The 24373-nt window shown below is 37.1% G+C and overlaps 1 protein-coding gene across 1 annotated transcript in view; it reads right to left on the bottom strand.

Annotated features, from left to right (window-relative positions):
- Nucleotides 1-8640: 8640 nt before the first annotated feature.
- Nucleotides 8641-24373, bottom strand: part of PTGFR (prostaglandin F receptor) — a 55629-nt gene continuing 39896 nt past the window's right edge. The window contains exon 3 of the mRNA XM_062191609.1: nt 8641-12748. Coding sequence (XP_062047593.1) covers nt 12446-12748 — 303 coding nt within the window. The 3' untranslated portion in view covers nt 8641-12445. The remainder of the gene's footprint in view (nt 12749-24373) is intronic.

The following is a 24373-nucleotide window of genomic DNA, read 5'->3' as shown; positions in this document are numbered from 1 at the left end:
TCTCTCTATCTCGATGACTTTTTGTCTTTTAAACAATGAAAATTAATGATTTTTTTTAAAAAGAAGGACAGGCATTTTAGGAAAAATTATGGCGGGGAGAAAAGATGGAAAAACAAAGAGAAAGAACAAGGAAGCATTTCTGGTTTGCTTTGAATTCAGAAGAGACTGGAAAGGAAAGCTGAGGGTGAACATCTAGAATTGGTAATAATAAACTGACCGAGGTTCCTGATGATGGCCAAGGTCAGAGCACAAGGTGCCGTCAATCTCATGGCAGTTCTGCTTTATTCCCCCACATCTGGAATTTTTCTCATTTTTCTCACATTTTATTTTCATTTAACTTGCTGTTTCCTCAACTCCCCTTACTTCAGTGGTTTTTCCAGCATCTTTCATGAGCACTGGATTTTTTTTCTCAAAGCTATGACTATTTTTGTTACAATTGATCACATTGTTTATAAGGGTATATCTGATTTCTGTAAAAGCATTTCTTTAACAAATGAGTTTGTCAATATTACTTCCTTCTTGGAAACAAAAAGCCAATTTATTTACTGAATACTATTTAATTTTCTTTTAAATCTATGTCGATATTTTTTGCCTAGATACCTAGTGCCCTCAAGTCTCTCCAGAGATTAACTTCATGTTATCCTTTATGGAATGAGTAGTAAGTAATGTTAGTAATAACATGTGCAATCACATTTCAGCAGAATCCTAAATCTTGAGTCACAGACTTTCACTTCATGGAGGTGTATCTTTGGTTTTATCTGAAGCACTTTGCCCTTACAAATTCTCCTTGCAAATTCACAAGATCAATACCAGAGTTGAAAACATCGCTATAGTAGTCTTGATCTCCACTAACCATACATGAATCTATTTAAATTGTTGTTTACACTTTGGGTTAAGCCTGTGTTTTAAAATGTTTTGTGCTGAGAGAATAAGTTTGGTATTCCCATGAAATTCTGTTTAACCCTTGTGTTGCAATTGCAATATTAGGTGAACTGTGAATTTGTTGGTGGATGCCCCACAGTTGCAAGGAGGAATGCCATTGTACTATGTCACAAGGCAACCTACTCTAACAGCTAACTGAGAGTTCCTGTTGAGTAGGTAAAACTTTTCTCCCTCTTCCTGAGTCACTAGAAATAGGAGTCACTTCTTACTGAAAAATTTCAGTCCTGGGAGTTCACCTATCAATGCAATGGGTCTATTGATTTCACTCATTCTTCCATTTTCAGCCTATTAGAAGTCAGAAAGAGCAGTGGCATTTGCAAGAAACAGTGCATACTTTGAACTTTCAAAGCCCTCAAATTTTGTAACAGGCTGAAATTAGCCTTCTTCTTCTAAACTAATTGACAATAAGATGAGGCACCATAACTGTAATATTATATCTGTAAGGGAGATTTTATTTTGGCTGACCTAGAGTACTTTCACATGTAGGACAGACTCTAAAATGTAATATCCAACATTCCCAAGGAATCATCTCCTGAAAGAATCAACAGAAATGGAAATGAACAACTGAAACAACTAGTCAGCCTGAGAGAAACATTGTATACCTGTTATTTTCTTCCTTTCTGAGTCACATTCAGCTGGTAATCCTTGGTCATAACTAATTCTGGAAACCTGGTTTCCTGACTTTGTGGACTAACTCTACATATTTTGCCATGAACCAATGCTGGTATTTACTAAATTTTCTCCAGAAAAAGCAGTTGGAAAATTAGTAGTATCTAAGAGAAGGCCATGGGCAGTGCATACTTGGATTTGATAAAAGTTTTCTGCAAACCAGAAGAAAATTTCCTAAATTCATGGCAGAGAACGATAAAATTTCCCTCTCAATTGGTTTCCACTTAACACCTTCTCATCTAGTTAGTACTTTTTCCAGACATTCAAGAAAGAAACACATCAAGCACTGCTTTGGAATATAAGAGGAAGACATAAGCCTGACTATATCCTAGAGAACAAGCAGATAAACACTAGGAAAAAAAGCAACATTGTCAGCATTGCTTCATCTAGGCACTTTATTTGATCCTCCAGCAGTCAGTAAACTCTCTTGAATATTGTTTGAAGGATAGGCACAGTAGCACTGAGCACACTTGGAAATTTTTTTTTTTACTTAAATGGCTCCTGCACTAGCAGTTTCCTTAACTTAAAGTAGCTTAGGTAGTAGATCTCAGAAAAGGGTCACAAAGTAAAGGTAAGAACAATGAGAAATTGTGTTCTCCTTAGATGTTGTTAAGGAGTTCCAGTAAGTATGCCAAGCAAAAGACTTTACCCTAATTCACAAATTTCTCATGCCACTAGACAAAATTAAACAGGCTTTTTATACCATTGTGGATTTTGATGTGCTCCAAAAAAGATTTAGGAAATTTCTCAAATTTATTTCACCAATGATAACTTTAAGTAGTACCAATTCAGAGTTTTTCTTTCCAGTACTACAGTTTCAACAAAGCTAGTATATAAACACAGAGATTTTGAAGGCACAAAACACCAAAGGTAAAGAGAATGTGAATATTAACCAGAGCCCTTTCCAGTGGACAAGAAAATTTCCAAATATCTAGCTCTGAGTGACTCCTGTAATGGTATCTTCTGCTTCCTGCCACAAATGATGAACAAGTTAAATTCTTTGAAATTTTTCTCAATATGACATTCACCTACACCAGTAAAGAATATAATTCAGATAGATTTAAAAACTAGGTTTTTAGGGGCTGGCTTTGTGGCACAGTGGGTTAAGCCACTGCCTGCAACTCCACTATCCAATATCAGAGTGCTGGTTCCAGGCCCAGCAACTCTGCTTCAGATCCAGTTCCCTGCTAATGCCTATCCCACCCTGGGAAAGCAGAGAAAGAGTGCCCAAGTACTTAAACCCTGCCATCCATGGTGGAGTTCCAGGTTCCTGGTTTTGGACTGGCCCAGCCCCAGCCATTGGAGCCAATTGGGGAGTGAACCAGTGGTTGGCAGAGCTCTCTAGTTGTCACTCTGCTTTTCAAATAAGTAAATAAATCTTCTTAAAATAAAGAAAGTATGGCTTTGAAAAAACTGGACTTGCAAACTTTCAATATCATGTTTGTATGCCACAGTTGGATAATTCAGAATAAAGTCATTTAACATTCCCAAGATATAAGTAAATTCCAATCTCACTGGATAGACTTGACCATCTGACATTCTCTCTTATCTTGCCTGCCAACATGCTATCAGCTCAACTCTCTTGATCTTTTGCTTGAGAATGTGCTTCTTTCCAATTTAGTTTGGTCTTGGTGTTTTTTTTTTCCTAACATAACTTCCTATAATATTAAAATTCAATAGTAAGATTATGATGTAGTGAATGCACGAAGCATTTTACAAAATTACAATACACTTTTTTTACTTAGGTGTGTATTATAAAATAGTGACAATTACATATCTCTAGTATAGTTATATTATTGTTAGAAACAAACATCAAATACAATTCTTGGGATGAAGAATACTCAAAAAATACATTTCCCATACCTGTTCACCTTTCCTGGCTGGCTCCTTCCAGTTGGTATTGAAGTATATCAGGGTCAATAAGTTCAAGTGACTTTATTGCTCAAAAATTTCTTAAAGCCATTTATCAACTGGAAATAAATATTTCTGTTAAAAATGGACATCATTCCAATTATTCATTTATTAAACATACTTAAGACATAGATTTTATTAGGCATTTTATAGAAAAACAACAAAAATTAGTGAGTAGAATTTGGCATATATACACTAAATATATAAACTTTCAGTCACTTTTAAATAACTTTGGATGAATGAGATTCTGAATAATGATTCCAGTTGTGCCTTATAATATAGGCAGTTCAAATGACTATTTATGCCACCATATTTTTTTAAATTATGGCCTGGTTCTTAAGGATTTTAATCCTTTCTTGTGCTTTTAAGCAAATATCTTCTCCAAGCTATAAATTTTGTTTATTTTAAATAACATAATAATACATTGATATACCACAGTAATGACCATATTAGATCATCGATAAATTTCTGCATCTGGAATTCCAGGCAAGAGAATCTGATTTTCACAAACATAATGAAGCATAATTATGGTCAAATCCTGTTAGTCTCAGAGTACAAACATGGTTATCACTAAAACCCTGAGAAGAGGCAGAATGAGATGAGTCAGAAATTTCAGAAAAAAAGAAGTGCTCTAGCCTGCTTATACTGTCCAGAAAGGATCTGCTGAAGACAAAATCATGAAGCAATTTATTTGAAATGCTAGAGAAATAATTTGAAAGCAATTAAGTAAAATAGTCATACCTATTTTGGGGGAAGAAAAGTCAAAATCCTATGTGAAGAATCAAAGGAGTGACCCATTGGGGAACCAAGTGGTAGGCCTCTATACATCAAGTAAAACATGATGATACTCCACCTGCAGTACCCAGCACAATGAAAGCAAACCAGATGCTTACACATTAGAACTCTACAACCAGCTACCATCTTTCAATCACAGCAGCAAACAACGACTTGCATCTGTATTTTTTAATGAGCTAGCTACACATTTGGGGAACCAAGGAGGTAAAGACCAGTTGATTTTACACTTGGCCTACATTACATGATAAAAAAGTCACAGTCTCCAGACAGCTGTATGCTACTGCCATTTTTAACTCTTCTGATAGTTAAGTCTTTACAGATTAGTCTATTTGGTGCTGAGATTTCAGAATGATACTTTTAAAGAAGTGACTACTTAAAATTTTTTTACTTGCCTTTATGTTTCATACGCTTAGTCAGTCTCTCAGTAACAATGATACATACCTCTGAGGAGGGAGAGGGATTTGCCTGGATACAATTGTGTCTTGAAAAAAACCAAGCCTGGAATTTTGCTTCTATGGCTTTTTTCTTTTTTTGTTCATCCCCTCCTTTTTTTCCTTACCTTAGAAACATTACTTATTTGGACTTGCATAAAAGATCCCGAATCTCTAATGCATCAAGGATAGTACTCTGTGGCCAGGTATTTTTTTTTTTTTCTCTATTTATACTCAACTGTCATTCTAATTGTTTTGGGTAATAATTTATGTGTCCCAGAAAAAAAGTATTAGCATTATATGTTATTTGGAAAATACATACCAATGCTCTTCTAGACAGCCAACAACTGGCTAAAGATTTACTTTACTACAGTTATTTTAAGACCTATTAGACTCAAACAAAACTGGAAAATACCAGATTGAAGAAGATTATAAATAATGAAACTGTAGAATAATGTAAAATTAATCCAAATGGCCTTCAACTTTTTCCTTTGAAAAATGGGTGTAGTTAAAACTAAGCATATTACCAGACTCTAGTATTAGGATTATGTCAGCAAAATCCTCTGGAAACCGAGTGAGACATCTAACCCAGCTAAACCGCGGCTCATCTGTGTCTGTTTTGGTTGGGGGTGTAATCTTCACTGTCAATTTGTATTACCTCATGTTCTTTTAGCCCCTTTCTGCACACCTTTTACATTTTTCAGGTCCACCAGCTTGGAGTTTGAGAAAAAAAATAATTAGGAAAGAAATGAAATTGCCAACAGTGAAACTGTGATAATGCAATTTTTCATTATATAAAAGCTCCATGACTTGTTCAGTACATGTCTTATCATGCCATCTAGCTGGCTAGCTACTTAATTAGGCCAGTAGTTTTCAAAGTGTGTCCATAGGCTAGCATTGCCTGAGACCTTCCTAAAAAGGTTAATTCTCTGCTCCCAAGCCCAGATCTACTAAATCAGTCACCAGAGTCGGGACAGCAACCTGATCTATTAAACCCTCCATATAAACATACTAATGTTTTGAGAATTCAGAGAATATGCTCAATCCCTGTATGAGTCATTTACTACAGGTCTGTGTCAGCATCACTGACTGCACTCCTGTAACACTTTTACCCCTGCAAAATCCATATTTTCAAGTTCTAATCCCCAGCTCCTCAGAATATGACTGGTTTTAGAGATAGGCCTTTACACAGGTAATTAAGGTAAATAAAGCCATTAAAATGATCCCTAGTCCAGTATGAGTGATGCCCCTATCTTCTTTTTTAAAGTTTTTTTATTTATTTGAAAGGCAGAGTTATACAAAGAGAGAGGGAGGGAGAGAGAAAGACTGAGAGAGAGAGAGATTTTCCCTCTGCTCTTTTCTTTCCAAATGGCTGCTCTGGCAGCTGAGACTGGGCCAAGCTGAAGCCAGGAGCCAGGAGCGTCTTTCGAGTCTCCCACGTGGGTGCAGGGGCCCAAGTGATATTGGACAAAACAAGTAACTAGATTAAGGTCATGAGCTGGAAGCCACACCTCCCCAACTCCATGCACTCTTATCTACTCACTTGTCAATCATATGACCTTTTTCCCAGGATGTACTTCCCCTTACCCAGGACCTGGGAGTGGTACCATGTAAATACTTCCCTTTCTAAGTTCATAATGAGTGAGGTAATGGGAAGCTCTCTCGCTCTCTTTCTCCCCCTCTCTCTCTATCTCTCTCTTTTTTCTCTCCCCTACCCTCCATGTGGACCCAGAGTGAGCAGGGTATGATAATCTCTCTGGTTTCTTTTCCTGGCCCACTCTCCTTTAACAATGCCCACATGTGCATGTGTGTCTTCCTCACTTTGTAACTAAACTTTATCATGTTGCACATTGTGTTTGTGCCTGCCCTTAGAATGCTTCTTTAAGTAAGAGGCAAGAACCTGAAATAGGAATTTAGGCCCAACCTAGCCCATAACACAAGCACTTGGACCATCTTCCATGGCTTTCCCAGGAGCATTAGCAACGGGCTGGATTGAAAGTGGAGCAGCTTGGGGCCAGCACCATGGTGCAGCAGGTTAATCCTCCACCTGTGGTGCAAGCATCCCATATGGGCACCGGTTAGAGACCCAGCTGCTTCTCTTCTTATCCATCTCTCTGCTTATGGTCTGAGAAAGCAAAAGATGGATCAAGTTCTTGAGCCCTTGCACCCACATGGGACACCAGAAGAAACTCCAGACTCCTGGCTTCAGATCAGCCCAGCTCCAGATGTTACAGCCATTTGGAAAGTTAACCAGAGGATGGAAGACCTTTCTCTCTCTGTCTCTCCCTCTCAATGTCTATAACTCTACCTCTCAAACAAATAAATAAAATCTTTAAAAAAAGCTCTAACCCTGACTTTATAATCTTTTTAAAGTGAAAATTCAAAGTGCACTTCAATTCTAAGATGTAGTTCCTTTAGATTTCAACAACTTTGTCTCTGTTTTATTATATGGTAAATATAAAGTGAAATTTTTATTATTTTTCATAAAGTATCCAGATTAACTGTAAATGTGCATTCATAAACATGAGGTTTTTGAGAACATAAAAACATTCAGATGACTTTCTCATAATTGCATATCATATCTTTCTCATTTTCCTTTCAGCTGATATTTAAATGCAGGGCAAAAAGGCAGCCCTTCCAGAAAGTCTGAGCAATAACTCCCCATGACAGCTTAGAGCAAAACACTTGATATGTATGAACTGACAACTCAAGATTGCTAAGATTTCATTTTAGCCAAGTTTCTGATTTACTTTGTGCACTGTTGTGCTTGTATTCAAAATGAATGGACAGACTGTTTCTACGTGGAGACAAAGAAAAGAGACATAGTTTAATCTCACTCCAGTGCTATCACACTACTTTGGGTTTCTGACTGTTTGATAGGATTCATGACATTAGGACTATCAAAGGGAGCATATTTTATCATAAGGAAATTAAAAGTGCAAAGGCAAAAAGACATTTCAATCATTGTCTTTTAATAAAAAGTCACCATTTCAGACCAGGCTGCAACTAAAGTGTTTGGACACTGTACACAAATTTGTTCTAAAATGTGTATTAATTATCAACGGTGAATATGCCATGCATTCTGCTATATCTGTAAACATTACAAGAGCATGTTTTTCTGTACTCAGGAAGAGTCTTGAATGTTTTCATGCCATGATGTTGCTACATAAAAAAAAAAGTATTTTTTTATAGAATGGTTCCTGTTTAAATACTATTAAGAAGCCAAGAGTCAAAACATTTTTCACCAAATGTTGAAATCATTGTTGTCTACCAATTATTTGCCATCCTCCTTCTGGTGTATCACAGTATTGCAATTACCTTTCCTCCCCTTAGACCCCTCATCTTGAAGTTGGTAAGGCTGTAGGAGTTGATTTGGTTGGAGAAGTGTGAGTAATTGAGTATCATCTCCAGGTGGAAGTTCTAACAGCTTGTGCATGATTTGCCCTGCTGGTTTTTTCCCACTAATATATAATAGTGCCTGTTTTGTCACCTAAGCAATTATGATGAGCAAAACTCCTCTTCTGAGTGGGCAGAAGCCATAGGTGAGATAAAAATCTTTATGAGCCTTATCTCCCAGAGGTTTGGGAGTCTGTTACTATCACAGACAAACCTAAGCTAGCCTGACTGATACACCTAGACCACGGGGTTTTGGAAATTATCAAATTCCTAGCTGAATTATGACTTACATGGGTAAAGTGAGGCACACAGGTGAAACATAGAAAGCCAATGTCACAGAAGAGTGGACACGAAAGGGACAGAAAAGGGTAACACCGGAAAGCAAGTTGAAATTCTTCCCACCCAATAGCAGACAAAAATGGAGTTCAGCTTCAAGACTTTCAAATTTTAGATGACTTTTCTAAAAAATAATCACTCTTGATATATGTTGGTCCAAGTTTATTATAAAATCATTTGTTTGAAGTTTTAAGCTAGTCAAAACACTAAAGTTACATGAGTAGCATACTTACGCAAGCAACAAAATATACATATCATTATTTACCCTCTTATACAATCCAAGCATGAAGAGCACAAAATACATTTATTCACATAACAAAGGCAAACACATGTCACCTACCATGAACATGTATCAGGAACAAGTCAAAGTCCAACATTATGTGCCCAGTGGTAAAGTCTTCTAATGCACAGATGAAGTAAGAAAATGTACATTCTCATACTTTATATTCTCACCCTAGACAGTTAATTTAGAGCAATGATGGTGCACAGGCAAAGCAAATAACAATTTTCACAAAAGTTCACTCACTATTTAACGAATGCTCCTATAGAGGTCTAAACTCAATTTAGGCACAACAATAAGTCTGAAACTGAACAAACATGACCACTTGTTATGTAACACAGATAAAGTTTCAAATGTGTATATATTAACGTTTAGGTATTTTCCACTTCAGCTATACAGATAATTAGAAGTAACTTTTCTATCTTTAGAAAATAATTAAAAATGCCATATTTCTACCACTTAATTAAATCCTTCAATAAAGGATCTGATGTTTTTGGATGTACCTACAGTGCATTATGAGTCACCTTTTTCTGTCTCTGTATTTATAATCATGAAGACCTTCATGTTGGGAGTTGGGGGAGTGAGTAGTCAGATTTTTTTTGTGAAATTCACTAATAGTGAAAAAAACCCTGACATGTTTAGAATTTGTCCAGAAAAATATAATTTTCCAGAAATCACATGCCCCAAGAGTGTGTGAAATTGTGTGGATTCCACCCTACTAATGGAAAGAGGAATCCATTAGACTCTGAAGATCTAATTATGAATTTTAAAACAGGACTTTAAACATTGAAATGACTAACCTTGTTGAAACCATCTGTACTATTTCCAAGAATCTGAATAAGTATACTTTCACTTTGAACATTCATATGAAAGTTACTATTGGTGGGTACTCCACTTCATGGTTCATTAAACAGTAAAGTGCTAAATTATGTGAAAGAAATAAAATTCTGAAGTCAGATATGCACATTGGTACATTCACTTCAAATTTGTGTTCCTTGAATGAAAAGCCTACATCAATGTAAATGCATATTGTTTTACTAATTTTTTCAACTTTGATGTCTACTTCTTAGGTTTACCACCATCTGAAGACCAGTTTCATTGTCTTAGACACTTGCTCAGATAATACAAACAACTCTTTCAGGAAATGCATGGAAATGCAGAGAGTGGTTCACTCTCCCATCATTCCCCAATGCCTGACATGCTCATGCATCTCCATATGGTCATGTCACAAGATCTCAGTGCAGATGCTCATAGAAAGGGAGGCATCACAGCAGTAGAGCAATAACTCCCATCAGATTAGAAGTCTCAAGGAGAAGAGATCTAGAGTTTCTCCGCCGTGCTTCTCCCCAGTCAAAATACATAATAATATTCACTGTGGTTTTGTACACAGCATTGCCACAACAGCTGGAGATTTTGGTTCCTGTAGGAAATAAATATCTCCTTTGAAAATAAATGAACCGGCTAAAATTCTTCAGGATTTTAAGTGCTCTTTGAACACATGAGAACATTTATGCAATATAACAGCAATCACAAATTGCAATGACTTTTTTAAAACATGCATACATATAAGTATATACACACATACACACATATACATACATACACATATATATAGCACAATAAGTAATATATAACTGTCAGTTTAAATTAAAAACAGACACAAACTTTGCAATTCCATATTCATTTTGTATAAAGAAATTGTTTGCAATTCAATTTGGCAAGTATTTATCAGGCATATACTATGTGCTCTATCTATGAAAATAACATAAAATTACATGATTAGTCATTTGCTGCTCTTAAATTAAGAAAATCACATGCCAATATGTGTTTGTGTTTGTTCTTTAAGTCACCTGAAATTGATTACTTTTTTTTTTTTTTTTTTGGACAGGCAGAGTTAGACAGTGAGAGAGAGAGAGAGACAGAGAGAAAGGTCTTCCTTCCATTGGTTCACTCCCTTCATGGCCGCCATGGCTGGTGCTGCGCCAATCCGAAGCCAGGAGCCAGGTGCTTCCTCCCGGTTTCCATTGCGAGTGCAGGGACCCAAGCACTTGGGCCATCCTGCACTCCCTGGCCACAGCAGAGAGCTGGCCTGGAAGAGGGGCAACCAGGACAGAATCCGGCGCCCCAACTGAGACTAGAACCCGGGGTGCCAGGGCCACAGGTGGAGGATTAGCCTAGTGAGCCATGGCGCTGGCCATGATTACTTTTTAATATTCAGTGAAGCTGTCTGCTTAATTTCTTTTAATTCACTCCCAAGAATTTACCAAAATCCATAAATATTGATGACTTCCAATGTAAACTACCAATCCAAAGCAGAAATTTATAAACACAAAAATTTAAGTATAGAGAATCTGAAATTAGTGTCACAGGAAAGATAATTTTAAATGGAACTAAGACAATGAAAGCAAAAGAACTCTCTTAGAATTAATTTTTTTACAGTTAAGCAGAATACCTATCTTATTCTCCAATGGACCTACAACATTTTGAAAAAACACTGAAATTATTTTTATTGAATTATACAAAAAAGAAAAAGTTTGAATTCTAAATGGGAAATCTGGGTAGAGATTATCCCTTAATTTCCCAGTTAAACTTTATAATTGTTCCCGAATGCATTGCTAATTTTCAGTCTTCTCCCTTGATGCTAGTAGCTAAGGAAAATGCTGTCTCACAGATTTAATAAACTGATCAACAGAATTGTCTGACTTCCGTCTGCATGAGTGAGTGTGTGGGAGGGTGGGGGTGGGGGTGTAAAGCAGACAAACAGTATTTGAATATTACATACTGATTGTGTTTCTTTCATTCTCAGCCACCTTGATGACAGCTCAAGATAAAGCACCTTCAACGTTCTTTGCACCTATCATTGGGGCAGGGATCCTGCTTGTTTTCATTATCCCTAGTGGAGCTTGGGAACTGCTATAACCCAAGTTGCATGGATATATGCAGATATACAGCCTTTGCTTATCCACAAATTAGTGTGCATCACTCATTTTTTCAGGAAGGAGGAATTACTGGAAAACTACAAATCCATTTTTTCCACCAAAAAAAAAATTTCCCTTCGAAAAATTCTTGTCCTTCATCATAATAAATGCAAGCAATCATATTTGTAAATATGGCAAGAATGAGCCCATTCTAAACAGGCTTACAAGATCAGGCTCAAGCAGACCTGGCAAATGTGGTGGTCACTATATAAACCACAGTAAATTCCAGGTGTCATGACCATGAATATAGTGACTGAGGCTACATAATGAGGAATAAAACAGATCACATCAAATAATAAGGGTGCCCTATCTCCTTAAGCCTAGTCTATAAGGAATAGCTGCAGAACACTTTTCACAAAATAGCCATTTCATTGTGCATGTAGCATTAAGATATTCTCTAGCCAAAAGCCAGGTAAATGCATTAGGCTTTAACATAAGAGATTCACTCATTTCAAAAGCACAAATAACACAGATAATTTGACTCCCACAGCCTTATTTTATTGTGTCTATCTCCAGTTGACAAGAACAAGTGAAAATGTGCAATTATACAGTTAATCGAACAAAATCCAAGAACTGAACTGTATTCCAAGGCCTGAATTTTCCAGTTAGGATATATATATATATATATATATATATATATATATATTTACTAATTAACTGATATCTTGCCAAAATCTTCCCTAATGTTGTTCTAGCCCTACACTGTATCACTGTCCTGTTAAGCTCGGTGCTTCCTGATTTATTTTCTCTGCAACTGGTGACTCAGAAATGGCAGCAACCTTTAAGGAGTTTTTAAGGGAGCTAAGCTCCCAAATATGTAAGCTGATGACATGTACTCCACAGCAGCGCCTGGCAAGCTTGTAGAGATTCTTCAGGACAGCCTTCCGCAGAAGAATATACACCCAAGGATCTAATATTTGATTCCACGTTGCCATACGAAGAGCAAAAAGCGTTGTTTCACAGGTTTCCATAGAATCATTTCCATTTATTCCAATGTTGGCCATCGTTACCTAGAAAAGAGACAAAACAAGGAAATCAACTGAAGTAAACATTTTTTTCAGTCCTATAGTTTTCTTTTTTAACTCAATTAGCTGTGTTGCATGATACTCATTCCACCTTATGCAAAATAGTGTTATTTTGCTAAATACTGGCACAAAGTAATGAATGATAACAGAAACACTAACATGACATCAAATCGAGATCAGAGCTACAAAAATGAGAACATGCATAGTAAGTAATATGTGCACAAATAGAGTGACCCAAAGGAGAACAAACATTGATATCAGTAATTTGCATCTCATATTTCTGGATTGTTAAGTTCAAAAGAATCACATATTTGTGTATTTCAGTGAAAACTAAAGCATAATGAAATAAACGAATCAAAGATGTTAATAGGGTTTTTTTGATGAATTTAAAGAATCTGGTATTAATTTGTAAATGATGTATACCATTGCTCAGGAATGTTCATTTTAGAATTTTCTGCTTGGTAACTATAATGATACCAATGTCTTTTATATGCCCTTTTCTGCATCTCTCACTCTAGCCTTAACTTGGCAAAAAAATTCCATAAAGTCCCTCTCTAGACAATATTGTGACTTCATAATAACAATGTATATTTTGGTAACATGTACCCATTTAATGACCACTCATGATTTTGGAGATCATTTTGGGGAATTAGTTCCATAAGTGGTCCCAGTCACATGTTAAAAAAATACTGAGTCGAACTCTGACTTCCAAATAAAGACTTACAGTGCAGACAAATAAGGGGACTTTGAAAATATCTTGAATGTAAAAATAAGTAAAAGGAGTGAGCCTTTAGCCTAGCAGTTAAGAAAGACATAGCATCCTGTTTCAGAGTTCCTGGCTTCAACCCACTCCTGCCTCTTAATTCTAGCTTCTTGCTAATGCAGATGCTAGGAGGCAGCAGTGAAGGCTTGGTCAAGTAATTTGGTTCTTGCTACTCACTTTGGAAATCTCACTCCTGAGAGCTTTGACCCAGCCCCAGTTGTTGCATACACTTGAGGAATTGAGCGATAGGCAGGAGATTCTCTCTCTCTCTCTTCTTCTCTCTCTCTCTGAGCTTTGTCTTGTGTGAATCTGTTTTGAACAACTATTCCCTTTTCTCTACTCAATAGCCTCCTATCTATCCTTCAAATACCATGTAAAAATGGGCACACCTCCATGAAACTACCCATCTTTAAGATAAATTAGCAGTTGTTCTCTCCTCTGCTCCCATAGCACTCTATCCATACCCACAACAATGCATAAAAATTATTTCTCTGTATATGTATGAGCATATTTTGTTTTTATTTGTACTTTCTATTTATAAAGTTTTTTTATTCATTTGAAAGGCAGAGGTATAGATAGAGAGAGGGAGAGAAAGTGAGAGTGGTCTTCGATCCTCTGGTTCACTTCTCAAATGGCCTCAATGGATGGAGCTGGGACAATCGGAAGCCAGGAGCCAGGAACTTCTTCCAGATCTCCCACATAAATGCAGGGGCCTAAGCACTTGGGCCATCTTCCTCTGCACTCCCGGGCCACAGCACAGAGCTGGACAGGAAGAGGAGCGACCGGGACAGAATTCGGCACCCCAACCGGGACTAGAACCCGAGGTGCCAGAGCCGCAGGCAGAGGATTAGCCTATTGAGCCATGGCGCCGGCCCAGTATTACAGTTTCAACAAAGCTCGTATATAAACACAGAGATTTTGAAGGCACAAACCACCAAAGGTAAAGAGAATGTGAATATTAACCAGAGCCCTTCCCAGTGGACAAGAAAATTTCCAAATATCTAGCTCTGAGTGACTCCTGTAATGGTATCTTCTGCTTCCTGCCACAAATGATGAACTTAAATTCTTTGAAATTTTTCTCAATATGACATTCATCTACACTAGTAAAGAAAATAATTCAGATAGATTTAAAAACTAGGTTTTTAGGGGCTGGCTTTGTGGCACAGTGGGTTAAGCCACTGCCTGCAACTCCACTATCCAATATCAGAGTGCTGGTTCCAGGCCCAGCAACTCTGCTTCAGATCCAGTTCCCTGCTAATGCCTATCCCACCCCGGGAAAGCAGAGAAAGAGTGCCCAAGTACTTAAACCCTGCCATCCATGGTGGAGTTCCAGGTTCCTGGTTTTGGACTGGCCCAGCCCCAGCCATTGGAGCCAATTGGGGAGTGAACCAGTGGTTGGCAGAGCTCTCTAGTTGTCACTCTGCTTTTCAAATAAGTAAATAAATCTTCTTAAATAAAGAAAGTATGGCTTTGAAAAAACTGGATCTGCAAACTTTCTTTTTTTTTTTTTTTACTTCTTAAAGGGATTTTTTTTTTAATTTTTTATTTAGTAAAAATAAATTTCCAACGTACAGTTTATGGATTACAATGGCTTCCCCCCCACCACAATTTCAATATCATGTTTGTATGCCACAGTTGGATAATTCAGAATAAAGTCATTTAACATTCCCAAGATATAAGTTAAATTCCAATCTCACTGGAAAGACTTGACCATCTGACATTCTGTCTTATCTTGCCTGCCAACATGCTATCAGCTCAACTCTCTTGATCTTTTGCTTGAGAATGTGTTTCTTTCCATTTTGGTTTGGTCTTGGTGTTTTTTTTTCCTAACATAACTTCCTATAATATTAATGTTCAATAGTAAGATTATGATGTAGTGAATGCACGAAGCGTTTTACAAAATTACAAGACACATCTAACCATCTATTGCAGAAATCTGCATTTTGAGGCTTTCAATGTTTCTGAAAGTTTTAACATAATGATATGTACTAGTGAAAGAGTCTAGTCTTCTGCAGCATCTACAGATCCCTTGGGAAAGGGATTCTTTTTTTTTTTAAGATTTTATTTATTTATTTATTTGAGAGATTTACAGACAGTGAGAGGGAGAGACAAAGAGAAAGGTTTTCCATCCGTTGGTTCACTTCCCAAATCGCCACAACAGCTGGAGTTGGGCTGATCTAAAGCCAGGAGCTTCTTTCAAGTCTCCCATATGGGCGCAGGGGCTCAAGAACTTGGACCATCTACCAGTGCTTTCCCAGGCCATAGCAGAGAGCTGAATCGGAAAAGAGCAGCCGGGACCAGAACCGGCATGAATGGGATTTTTAAGGGTTCCCTTAAGCTTCATTCTCTGGGTAAATAATGTCTAACTGCAGACTTAAATATTGTTTACTAAATAAAATGAAATAAAAATATCCTCCCCTACACAATAGCACTTGGATCAGATATAGACTCTTGCATTACTGCCTCCCAAATTATGCAACATGATTGAAATAACATGCATCTATGGATTCAGTTCTTTATGGAAGCAAGAAGGGCTAGGAAATACTTGTCTGTTAGGTTATTTTAACTTTTATTTTTTTCTTTTAACTTAGCAAATACTGTTATGTATCAGGCAATGTGCTAGGCATTGAGGATCCAACAGTGAACAAAGCAGACAATATGCCTGCCTCATGGAATTTACAGTCTGTTGGCTATAGTTTTCTCATTCAAGTACAATTGAATAAATAGCTCTCTTGCTTCACAAATACTAAATGTATGTATTTTCTATTAGTGACCAGGTATGATTCCAAAGCCAACCAAGACACCGCACTATGTAGACAGAAACAAACACAGTTGAAAAATGGCACCAAACAGTGGGCATTCGAAGATGTGCAAACATAAAGGGCCTGACTTGGAGTAGCTGTGGTGGTGCAGCAATTAGGTCCCCTCGGGATGCCACCATCTCATATTTGAGTGCCTGGTTTGAGTTCCAGCTCCTCTACTTCTGATCCAGCATCCTGCTTATGTACATGCTGGGAAGCAGCAGATGATGGCCAAGGACTTGGTTTCCTACCACTCATGTAGGAGACCCAGATAGAGTTCCTTGCCCCTGGCTACAGCCTGGCTCAGCCCCAGCTGGTGTGGGCATTTGGGGAGTGATCCAGCAGATGGAAGAGTTCTCTCCTTTTCTCTCTCTCCCTCCCTTCCGCTCTCTCTTTCAAATAAAATAAAAAATACATACATAAATTTCAAAAATAGATAAATACAATGTTTGACTTTAATGCTATGCACATCTCTGATTCTCCTGTCTCCCCAGTAAACAGTATTGTGGTCACCTGCTGTGAACAGATGTTCACTTAGAAGCCTATAACCATGGCTTCTCTCCAGAACAGCAGACAAGTGCCTAGGCACTCATAATCACTCTCCCTCCTTCTTTGAACCACTAATCCAGCCTTAAGAAAGGTTGCAGTACGACCTGGCTTGGAAGAAACACTAACCATTTAGCAAGCAATAAAGACTTAGGTGGAATAGTTCTGTAAAAGAAATACCATTAGTACATGATTGATAATTGGTAAATTTATAGGCATATATTATTGATAATGCAGGACAATCTAAGTAACTAACAGAAATTAAATTATGGTAATTCCACATAATGGGAAAATACACAGGTGTTCACGTTTGTGACTCAGTGTTAGTGTTTTAAAAAGCAAGTTGCTTAGGATGGCGCTATGTCTTAGCAGGTAAAGCTGTCTCCTGCAGTGCCAGTATCCCAGATGGGTGCTGGTTTCAGTCCTGGTTGCTCCACATATGATCCAACTCTCGGCTATGGCCTGGGAAAGCAGTAGAAGATGGCCCAAATCCTTGGGCCCCTGCATCTATGTGGGAGACCTGGAAGAAGCTCCAGGATCCTGGCTTGGGATCGGCCCAGCTCCGGCCATTGCAACCATTTGGGGAGTGAACCAGTGGATGGAAGACCTCTCTCTCTCTTCCTCTCTCTCTCTCTCTCTCTCTTCCTCTCTCTCTCTCTCTCTCTCTCTCTCTGTCTCTGCCTCTCTGTAATTCTGCCTTTCAAAAAATAAATAAATCTTTTTTAAAAAGCAAGTTACTCAACTGCATTGATTGTGTATTGTGTAGCTGCAACTTTGAAAAAGAGGAAGAACTCTAGTTCTTTACTAAAGAATCAGAAGTGTGTGGATTATTTATACATGTGTATGTGTATGTGAGTTAGGCAGTACTGAAGATGCCACAGAATTGGCTGGAAAACCTAGACTCTGATAAAACTGGCAGAAGATGTGTGGAAGCTGAGGTCAGAATGAGGAATGTCTGGGCTGATGAACCCAGTCTGAAGCCATTTTCCCTGGGTTCTGGTGACAGTCACTCACAAGTCTTGAGAACATTCTTCTCTGACTGGCCCACCCAAACTCACATTCCAAACAGCTGTGTGCAGATTCTCATTACACACAGCCTTTCATCTAGCTTCCAAAAGTTATCCAGCACATGGAACTAGAAGACTATACACTATTTTCTAAAATATTTTCCTTTCCACCTTGACATATTACCATTATTCATCTTTGTTATTGAAGATGCTAGTCTAAGAAATAGCTAGGACCAAGTGTTTGGATATCACATGAAAAAAATCAATTAATTAACCTTATTTTACTAAAACACTCAACATTAAGCCAAGAGATAAATAACAAGGTCTGGAAGTACCCCAGGTTTGCTGAAGTTTTATTCTCGAAGGTATTCCATCACCCTGAACCTTATGTCTGCATGTCCATTGGCCAGAATCAGGACTCTAATGGCTACTTACAATTAAAAGCAATGGCAAAGACAAGAATTATGCATCTGTTCTTCTGAGTATTCACATTAACAAATCAACGCAGCAGTGGGTCATTTTTGAGTTTCTCTTATGCTCACGAATTGTACTAGATGCCAATGATGCAGAGATAAGCATTTAAGAAAATCCTAACATAATAGATCTTTCACTCACTTGTATAGTTTTATTTCTGTCTCTAACATTAAAATATAATTTTCTTGAAGGTATATATTTTGGTGCCATTAATTCTCCAATGTATCCCTAGCATTTATCATGCAGTAGGGCAATCAATATTTGTTGAGCAAGTTGAATGAATAAAATCCCTATGAGGAGAGACCAATGAGAATGCAAGCAGTTACAATGTTGTATATCATATAAGAAACATAGGTAAAAGGTGCTTCCGATATGGCCAATTACAAGTACATCCTCATAGTTGTATTCCTCAGAGACACAAGTATTTTCAAGTTTCTAATACATGAAAAGTTTAGTCGTTCAGACTTGTCTTTTAGATTTAAAATGATTCCGCAGTAGTTTACTTGATTTTTCCTTCGCACTATGTAATTTTAAGAAAATTTTAATGAATACATAAAAAAAAAACACTTTCTGGGGGAATGTCCAACTTCTTTAGATACCAAATAACTTTCTAAAATTATTTTAAAGATTATTTATTTGAAAAACAAGAGTTACAGAGAGAGGAGAGATAGACAGATCTTCAATCCATTGGTTCACTCCTCAAATAGACATAAGGCTTGATCTGAGTCAGGCCAAACCCAGGAGATAGGAGCTTCAGATGGGTCTCTCACATGGATAGCAGGAGCGCAAGCACTTCAGTCATCTTCTGCTGCTTTCCCACATGCATTAGCAGGGAACTAGATCATAAGTGGAGCAGCTAGAACATGAAGAGGCAACCATATGGGATGTTGGCCTCACAGGTAGTGGCTTTACCCACAAATCCACAATGCTGGCTCCTATTTTCAAGAATTTTATCAACATCTGTTTTCAGATGAACTATGACTCTGAATATTAAGCATGGTCTCATCTAGTCACTGAATCAAGTATTTTTACACATAGTTCTAGCTAAAAACTGAACCACTCATTTCCTCCATTCCATCAACAGTGAGGAAGATTAGTTCAAAAAACAGATTCTTCAAGGAATGAAGTACAATTCATTGATTCATAAGTTATTGACCCTTATAACTGTATCATCTAAATATTATTCTTTAAGTTTGTCATGTAAATAACCACAGAAACAGAGTCAATAGTGGTTCTATAAGTACAGCCCAGCCTTGCTGTGCAATAAAAGGTTCACCTAGAAGTTTGCCAGCAGACTATTCCATGAGGTCTCCATGGTTAGGGAAGTTTAATCTCTACATCAATTTGAACACCTGGTGACTAAAGAACTATGCGTAAATGATGAATTTTTGAAATGTCATAGTATTTATAAGTATTTGGAGTTAAGGCATTCCCTTATAGTTTAATGGCAAGTTTGGAAAAGGTATATTGTATAAAACACCAACTCTTTCTCAATTCAGTAAGTTATTTTTAGAATTAAATACCTGTATGGTGATTTCACTCTGCAGCTTTTGTTTCTGAAAATAGAATGTTTTGTCTTTGCAACAGTAACTACAAGAGCCATCAGGAAAAAACAAAAGCTTACTCTTGTGCAACTCCAGAATATGTTTTTTAAAACACTGAAATACTGAAATATAAAGGCTCTGACAGGATACATAAATTATGAACATTTTCCATGCCAGTAAACTATATAATTTCCACATTGTTAAATACAGATATTACCTCAATAGTTTCTCATTTACTAAATATTCATTAAAATTGATTTTGCACATGGTGCCTGATTCAGAGATAGACAGAAATATATGAGAACGTAGCAGATTGTGTATAGCTCCAAACAGCTCTGAAATGTCTCCATCTGCAAAATATGCATCTTCAAAAAGTCTATGGAAAATCCATATTATGACCAAACAATATATGGATTTCAAAAATTTTTGCACCAAATTAAATTAGTACCAGGTTCAAGGCCCAGCTCCACTCCTGACTCCAGCCCCCAGCTACTGCAGCAGTGGCAAGCAGTGGTAATGGTTTGATTGGTTGGGTTCCTGCCACCCATGGGACATCTAGACTGTGTTCCAGCTCCCAGCTTCACCTGGCCCACTGCACATCTGGGAAGTGAGCCAAAATATTACCTCTCTCTCTCTCCCCTTCTCTCCTCTTTCTCTCCCCATTAAATCCATTTTCCATTAGTTTTCTGAAGTTCTCATATACATTAGTATATGTAAAATACAAACATTTATAAAGATCAATTTTTGTTGTGCTTCACTTGTTAACAGAGGATTAGCCAATGACCCAATTGTTAGCACATTCTTGTCTCTGACTACAGACTTTCAGAATTATGAAGAAATGAGAAAGCAGGGCACACTATAGTGATATTACTCCCTTTGGAATGAAATAATCCCAAATCATAACTAAATAAATCATATGTAAAATGAACAGTGAAAAAAAATTTTACCCAAACATGCCTTCAAGGAAGCTAGAAAAAGTAAAAAAAATCATGTTGGCACTTCATATACCTTAACTCATTTTATCCTCACAAAACTCCCAGGGATAATTACTATTTTTCAGATATTGCCGGTAAGAAAACAAAAACTCAGATTTAAACCCAAATCTATAAGACTTCAAACTCTGATCTTTCACTGGACCATTCCCAGTAATAAGGGCAGTGCTGGTAGATTATATTTATGAAAGAGATAATTAAAAAAACACATAGTTAATATTATCTGAATATATACTGTATACCAGGCACTGTTTTAATACCTTGTTATCTCATTAATCTTGTTAACTCTGAGGGAAGCAATATTATCCCTATTTTAAGATGTAGAAGCTCAGACATGGAGAGGTTGATTTTAGAGGTCAACCAACTGAAATGTGGTGAAGTCAAGATTCTGAGAGATTGATATGTGACGGTTCACATATTGGCCTCTTTAGCGCTAACAGATCTCATTTCAAATGGTATTTCTTTCTGCCCATCTTCAGTTGTCTTTCTAGCTTATTCTAGCAATCTCTCTCCCAGTATTTCCATTAGTACACTTTACTGGCATCTTTTCTTAAATCCAAGAACATTTGTCAATAAATGTTTTGGTCCAAAACTCCTGTGCCCATTACTATTACAATAAACAAATTTGATAAGTAAATCAGATGAGTTGAGCGCCACGTAACTGAGATGTCTTTCAGAAGAATTTGTGTTTCTGTGTGGGTACAAACTGATGAGGTCTTTACTAATTATATACTGAATTGATCTTCTGTATATAAAGAGAATTGGAAATGAAAAAAAAACAACCTGGTGTTAAATTGGAAATGCAATAGAAAATTAATTAATTTTAAAAAATATTATGTAGGATCTCTGTCTTTAATGTGCTGTACATTGTTATTTAATGTTATAACTAGTGCTCCAATGGTAGTTTTTTCACTTTATGTTGCTAGATGGGCAAACTGTTGAAATCTTTACCTAATATATACTAAACTGATCTTCTGTATATAAAGAGAATTGAAAATGACTCTTTATGTGAATGGAAGGGGAGAGGGAGCGGGAAAGGGGAGGGTTGCGGGCGGGAGGGAAGTTATGGGAAGTGGGAAGCCATTGTAACCCATAAGCTGTACTTTGGAAATTTATATTCGTTAAATAAAAGTTTAATAAAAAAAAAAAGACCTGGAACCAACCCAAATGCCCATCAACAGTAAACTGGATAAAGAAATTATGGGACATGTACTCCATAGAATACTATACAACAGTAAGAAACAACGAAACCCAGTCATTTGCAACAAGATGGAGGGATCTGGAAAACATCATGCTGAGTGAATTAAGCCAGTCCCAAAGAGACAAATATCTTTTGTTTTCCCTGATTGGTGATAACTGAGCACCAAAGGGGAAACCTGTTAAGTGAAATGGACACTATAAGAAACAATGACCTGATCATCTCTTGTCCTGACTCTAGACGTACAATGTAATACTTTATCCTTTTTAGTATTTGTTGTTGTTGTTGTTGTTGTTGTTCTAGTACTAGTGGTTGAACTCTGTAATTAACACACAATTATTCTTAGGTGTTTAAATTTTAACTGAGAAGTGATCCCTGTTAAATTTCAGAGTGGAAAAAGAGAGGGAGGAGATGTACAATTTGGGACATGCTCAATCGGACTTGCCCCAAATGGTGGAGTTAGAAATGTGCCAGGGGATTCCAACACAATCCCATCAAGGTGGCATCTACCAATGCCATCTCACTAGTCCAAGGGATCAATTTCAGTTCACAATTGATGGCTCTGATAGGTCTAAGAGTCAAAGGGATCACACAAACAAGACAAGTGTCTGCTAATACTAACTGATAGAATCAAAAAGGGAGAGAAGGATCCAACATGGGAAGTGGGATACACAGCAGACTCATAGAATGGCAGATGTCCTAAACAACACTCTGGCCTCAGAATCAGCCCTTAAGGCATTCAGATCTGGCTGAAGAGCCCATGAGAGTATTGTAGGCATGGAAAGCCAAGATACCATGGGAAAAAAAAAAAAGACCTAAATGAAAGATCTCTGTGAGTGAGATCCCAGTGGAAAGAATGGGGCCATCAAAGATGGAGGTACCTTTCTCTGAAGGGAGGAGAGAACTTCCACTTTGACTATGACCCTATCGGAATAAGATCGAAGTCAGCGAACTCTAAAGGCTTCCATAGCCCTGGCAACTCATGACTAGAGCCTAGGGAGATTACTGACGCCATGAACAGGAGTGTCAAATTGTTAAGTCAGCAACAGCAGTCCCTGTGTACTTATACCCCATGTGGGATCTGTCCTTAATGTGTTGTCTAATGTGCAGTGATGCTATAACTAGTACTGAAACAGTATTTTTATACTTTGTGTTTCTGTGTGGGTACAAACTGATGAGGTCTTTACTAATTATATACTGAATTGATCTTCTGTATATAAAGAGAATTGGAAATGAAAAAAAAACAACCTGGTGTTAAATTGGAAATGGAACAGAAAATTAATCAATTAAAAAAATATTATGTAGGATCTCTGTCTTTAATGTGCTGTACACTGTTATTTAATGCTATAACTAGTACTCCAACGGTAGTTTTTTCACTTTGTGTTGCTATATGGGGGCAAACTGTTGAAATCTTTACCTAATATATACTAAACTGATCTTCTGTATATAAAGAGAATTGAAAATGAATCTTGATGTGAATGGAAGGGTAGAGGGAGCGGGAAAGGGGAGGGTTGCGGGCGGGAGGGAAGTTATGGGAGGGGGGAAGCCATTGTAACCCATAAGCTGTACTTTGGAAATTTATATTCATTAAATAAAAGTTTAATAAAAAATAATATATTTTTTTTAAAAAAGAATTTTAAAAGTGCTACTTAACAGATTAGAGTAATAGAATATGACAACCCTCAGCATCTCCTTCCTATGTACTCCATGACAAAATGCATGGTTTTCATTTCAGTAATCTCTTTCCTCTTGGCCAAACATGAATGCATCTAATTGTGATCCTTATTCTATAATTCCTGTTTTTTGAAAGTGATGAAAATTAAAATCACTAGGCACAATTTTAAAGCCTTAAAGAATAAAGCATGAATATGGATGTACATATGTTTGTATGCATACTCTGCCTCATTACAAAAGGAATTTTAGTCACTATACTTTAATTCACTCTTGTAACGGTATTGTAAATCCTTGCATTTTGCAGCTACACTTATCTGCATTAAATCTGCAGTTACACCATAAAAATATTGGTTATGCTTTACATATTAGCAATGATAGATGCATAACACATTTTCACCCTAATCAAGAAATATTTATCTAAAGTATCACAACTAATTATTAGCATCTCATTTATGAATTAAAGAGAAAACAACTAGACGGAAAGTTAGAAATAGAAGTGCCTTGTTTCAGGAGCAAAAGATTACAGTATTTGACTATTTGCAACATTCCTTTTATAGCAAAAGCAGAATATACCAGCAAGGTGTTTCAGCAAACCCTTTGTCCTGAAGCAT

Source organism: Lepus europaeus, chromosome 5, assembly GCF_033115175.1.
Source record: "Lepus europaeus isolate LE1 chromosome 5, mLepTim1.pri, whole genome shotgun sequence".
Taxonomy (NCBI): Eukaryota; Metazoa; Chordata; class Mammalia; order Lagomorpha; family Leporidae; genus Lepus; species Lepus europaeus.
The sequence above is the reverse complement of the archived record's forward strand: the minus strand, read 5'-3'. Positions and strand labels throughout refer to the sequence as shown.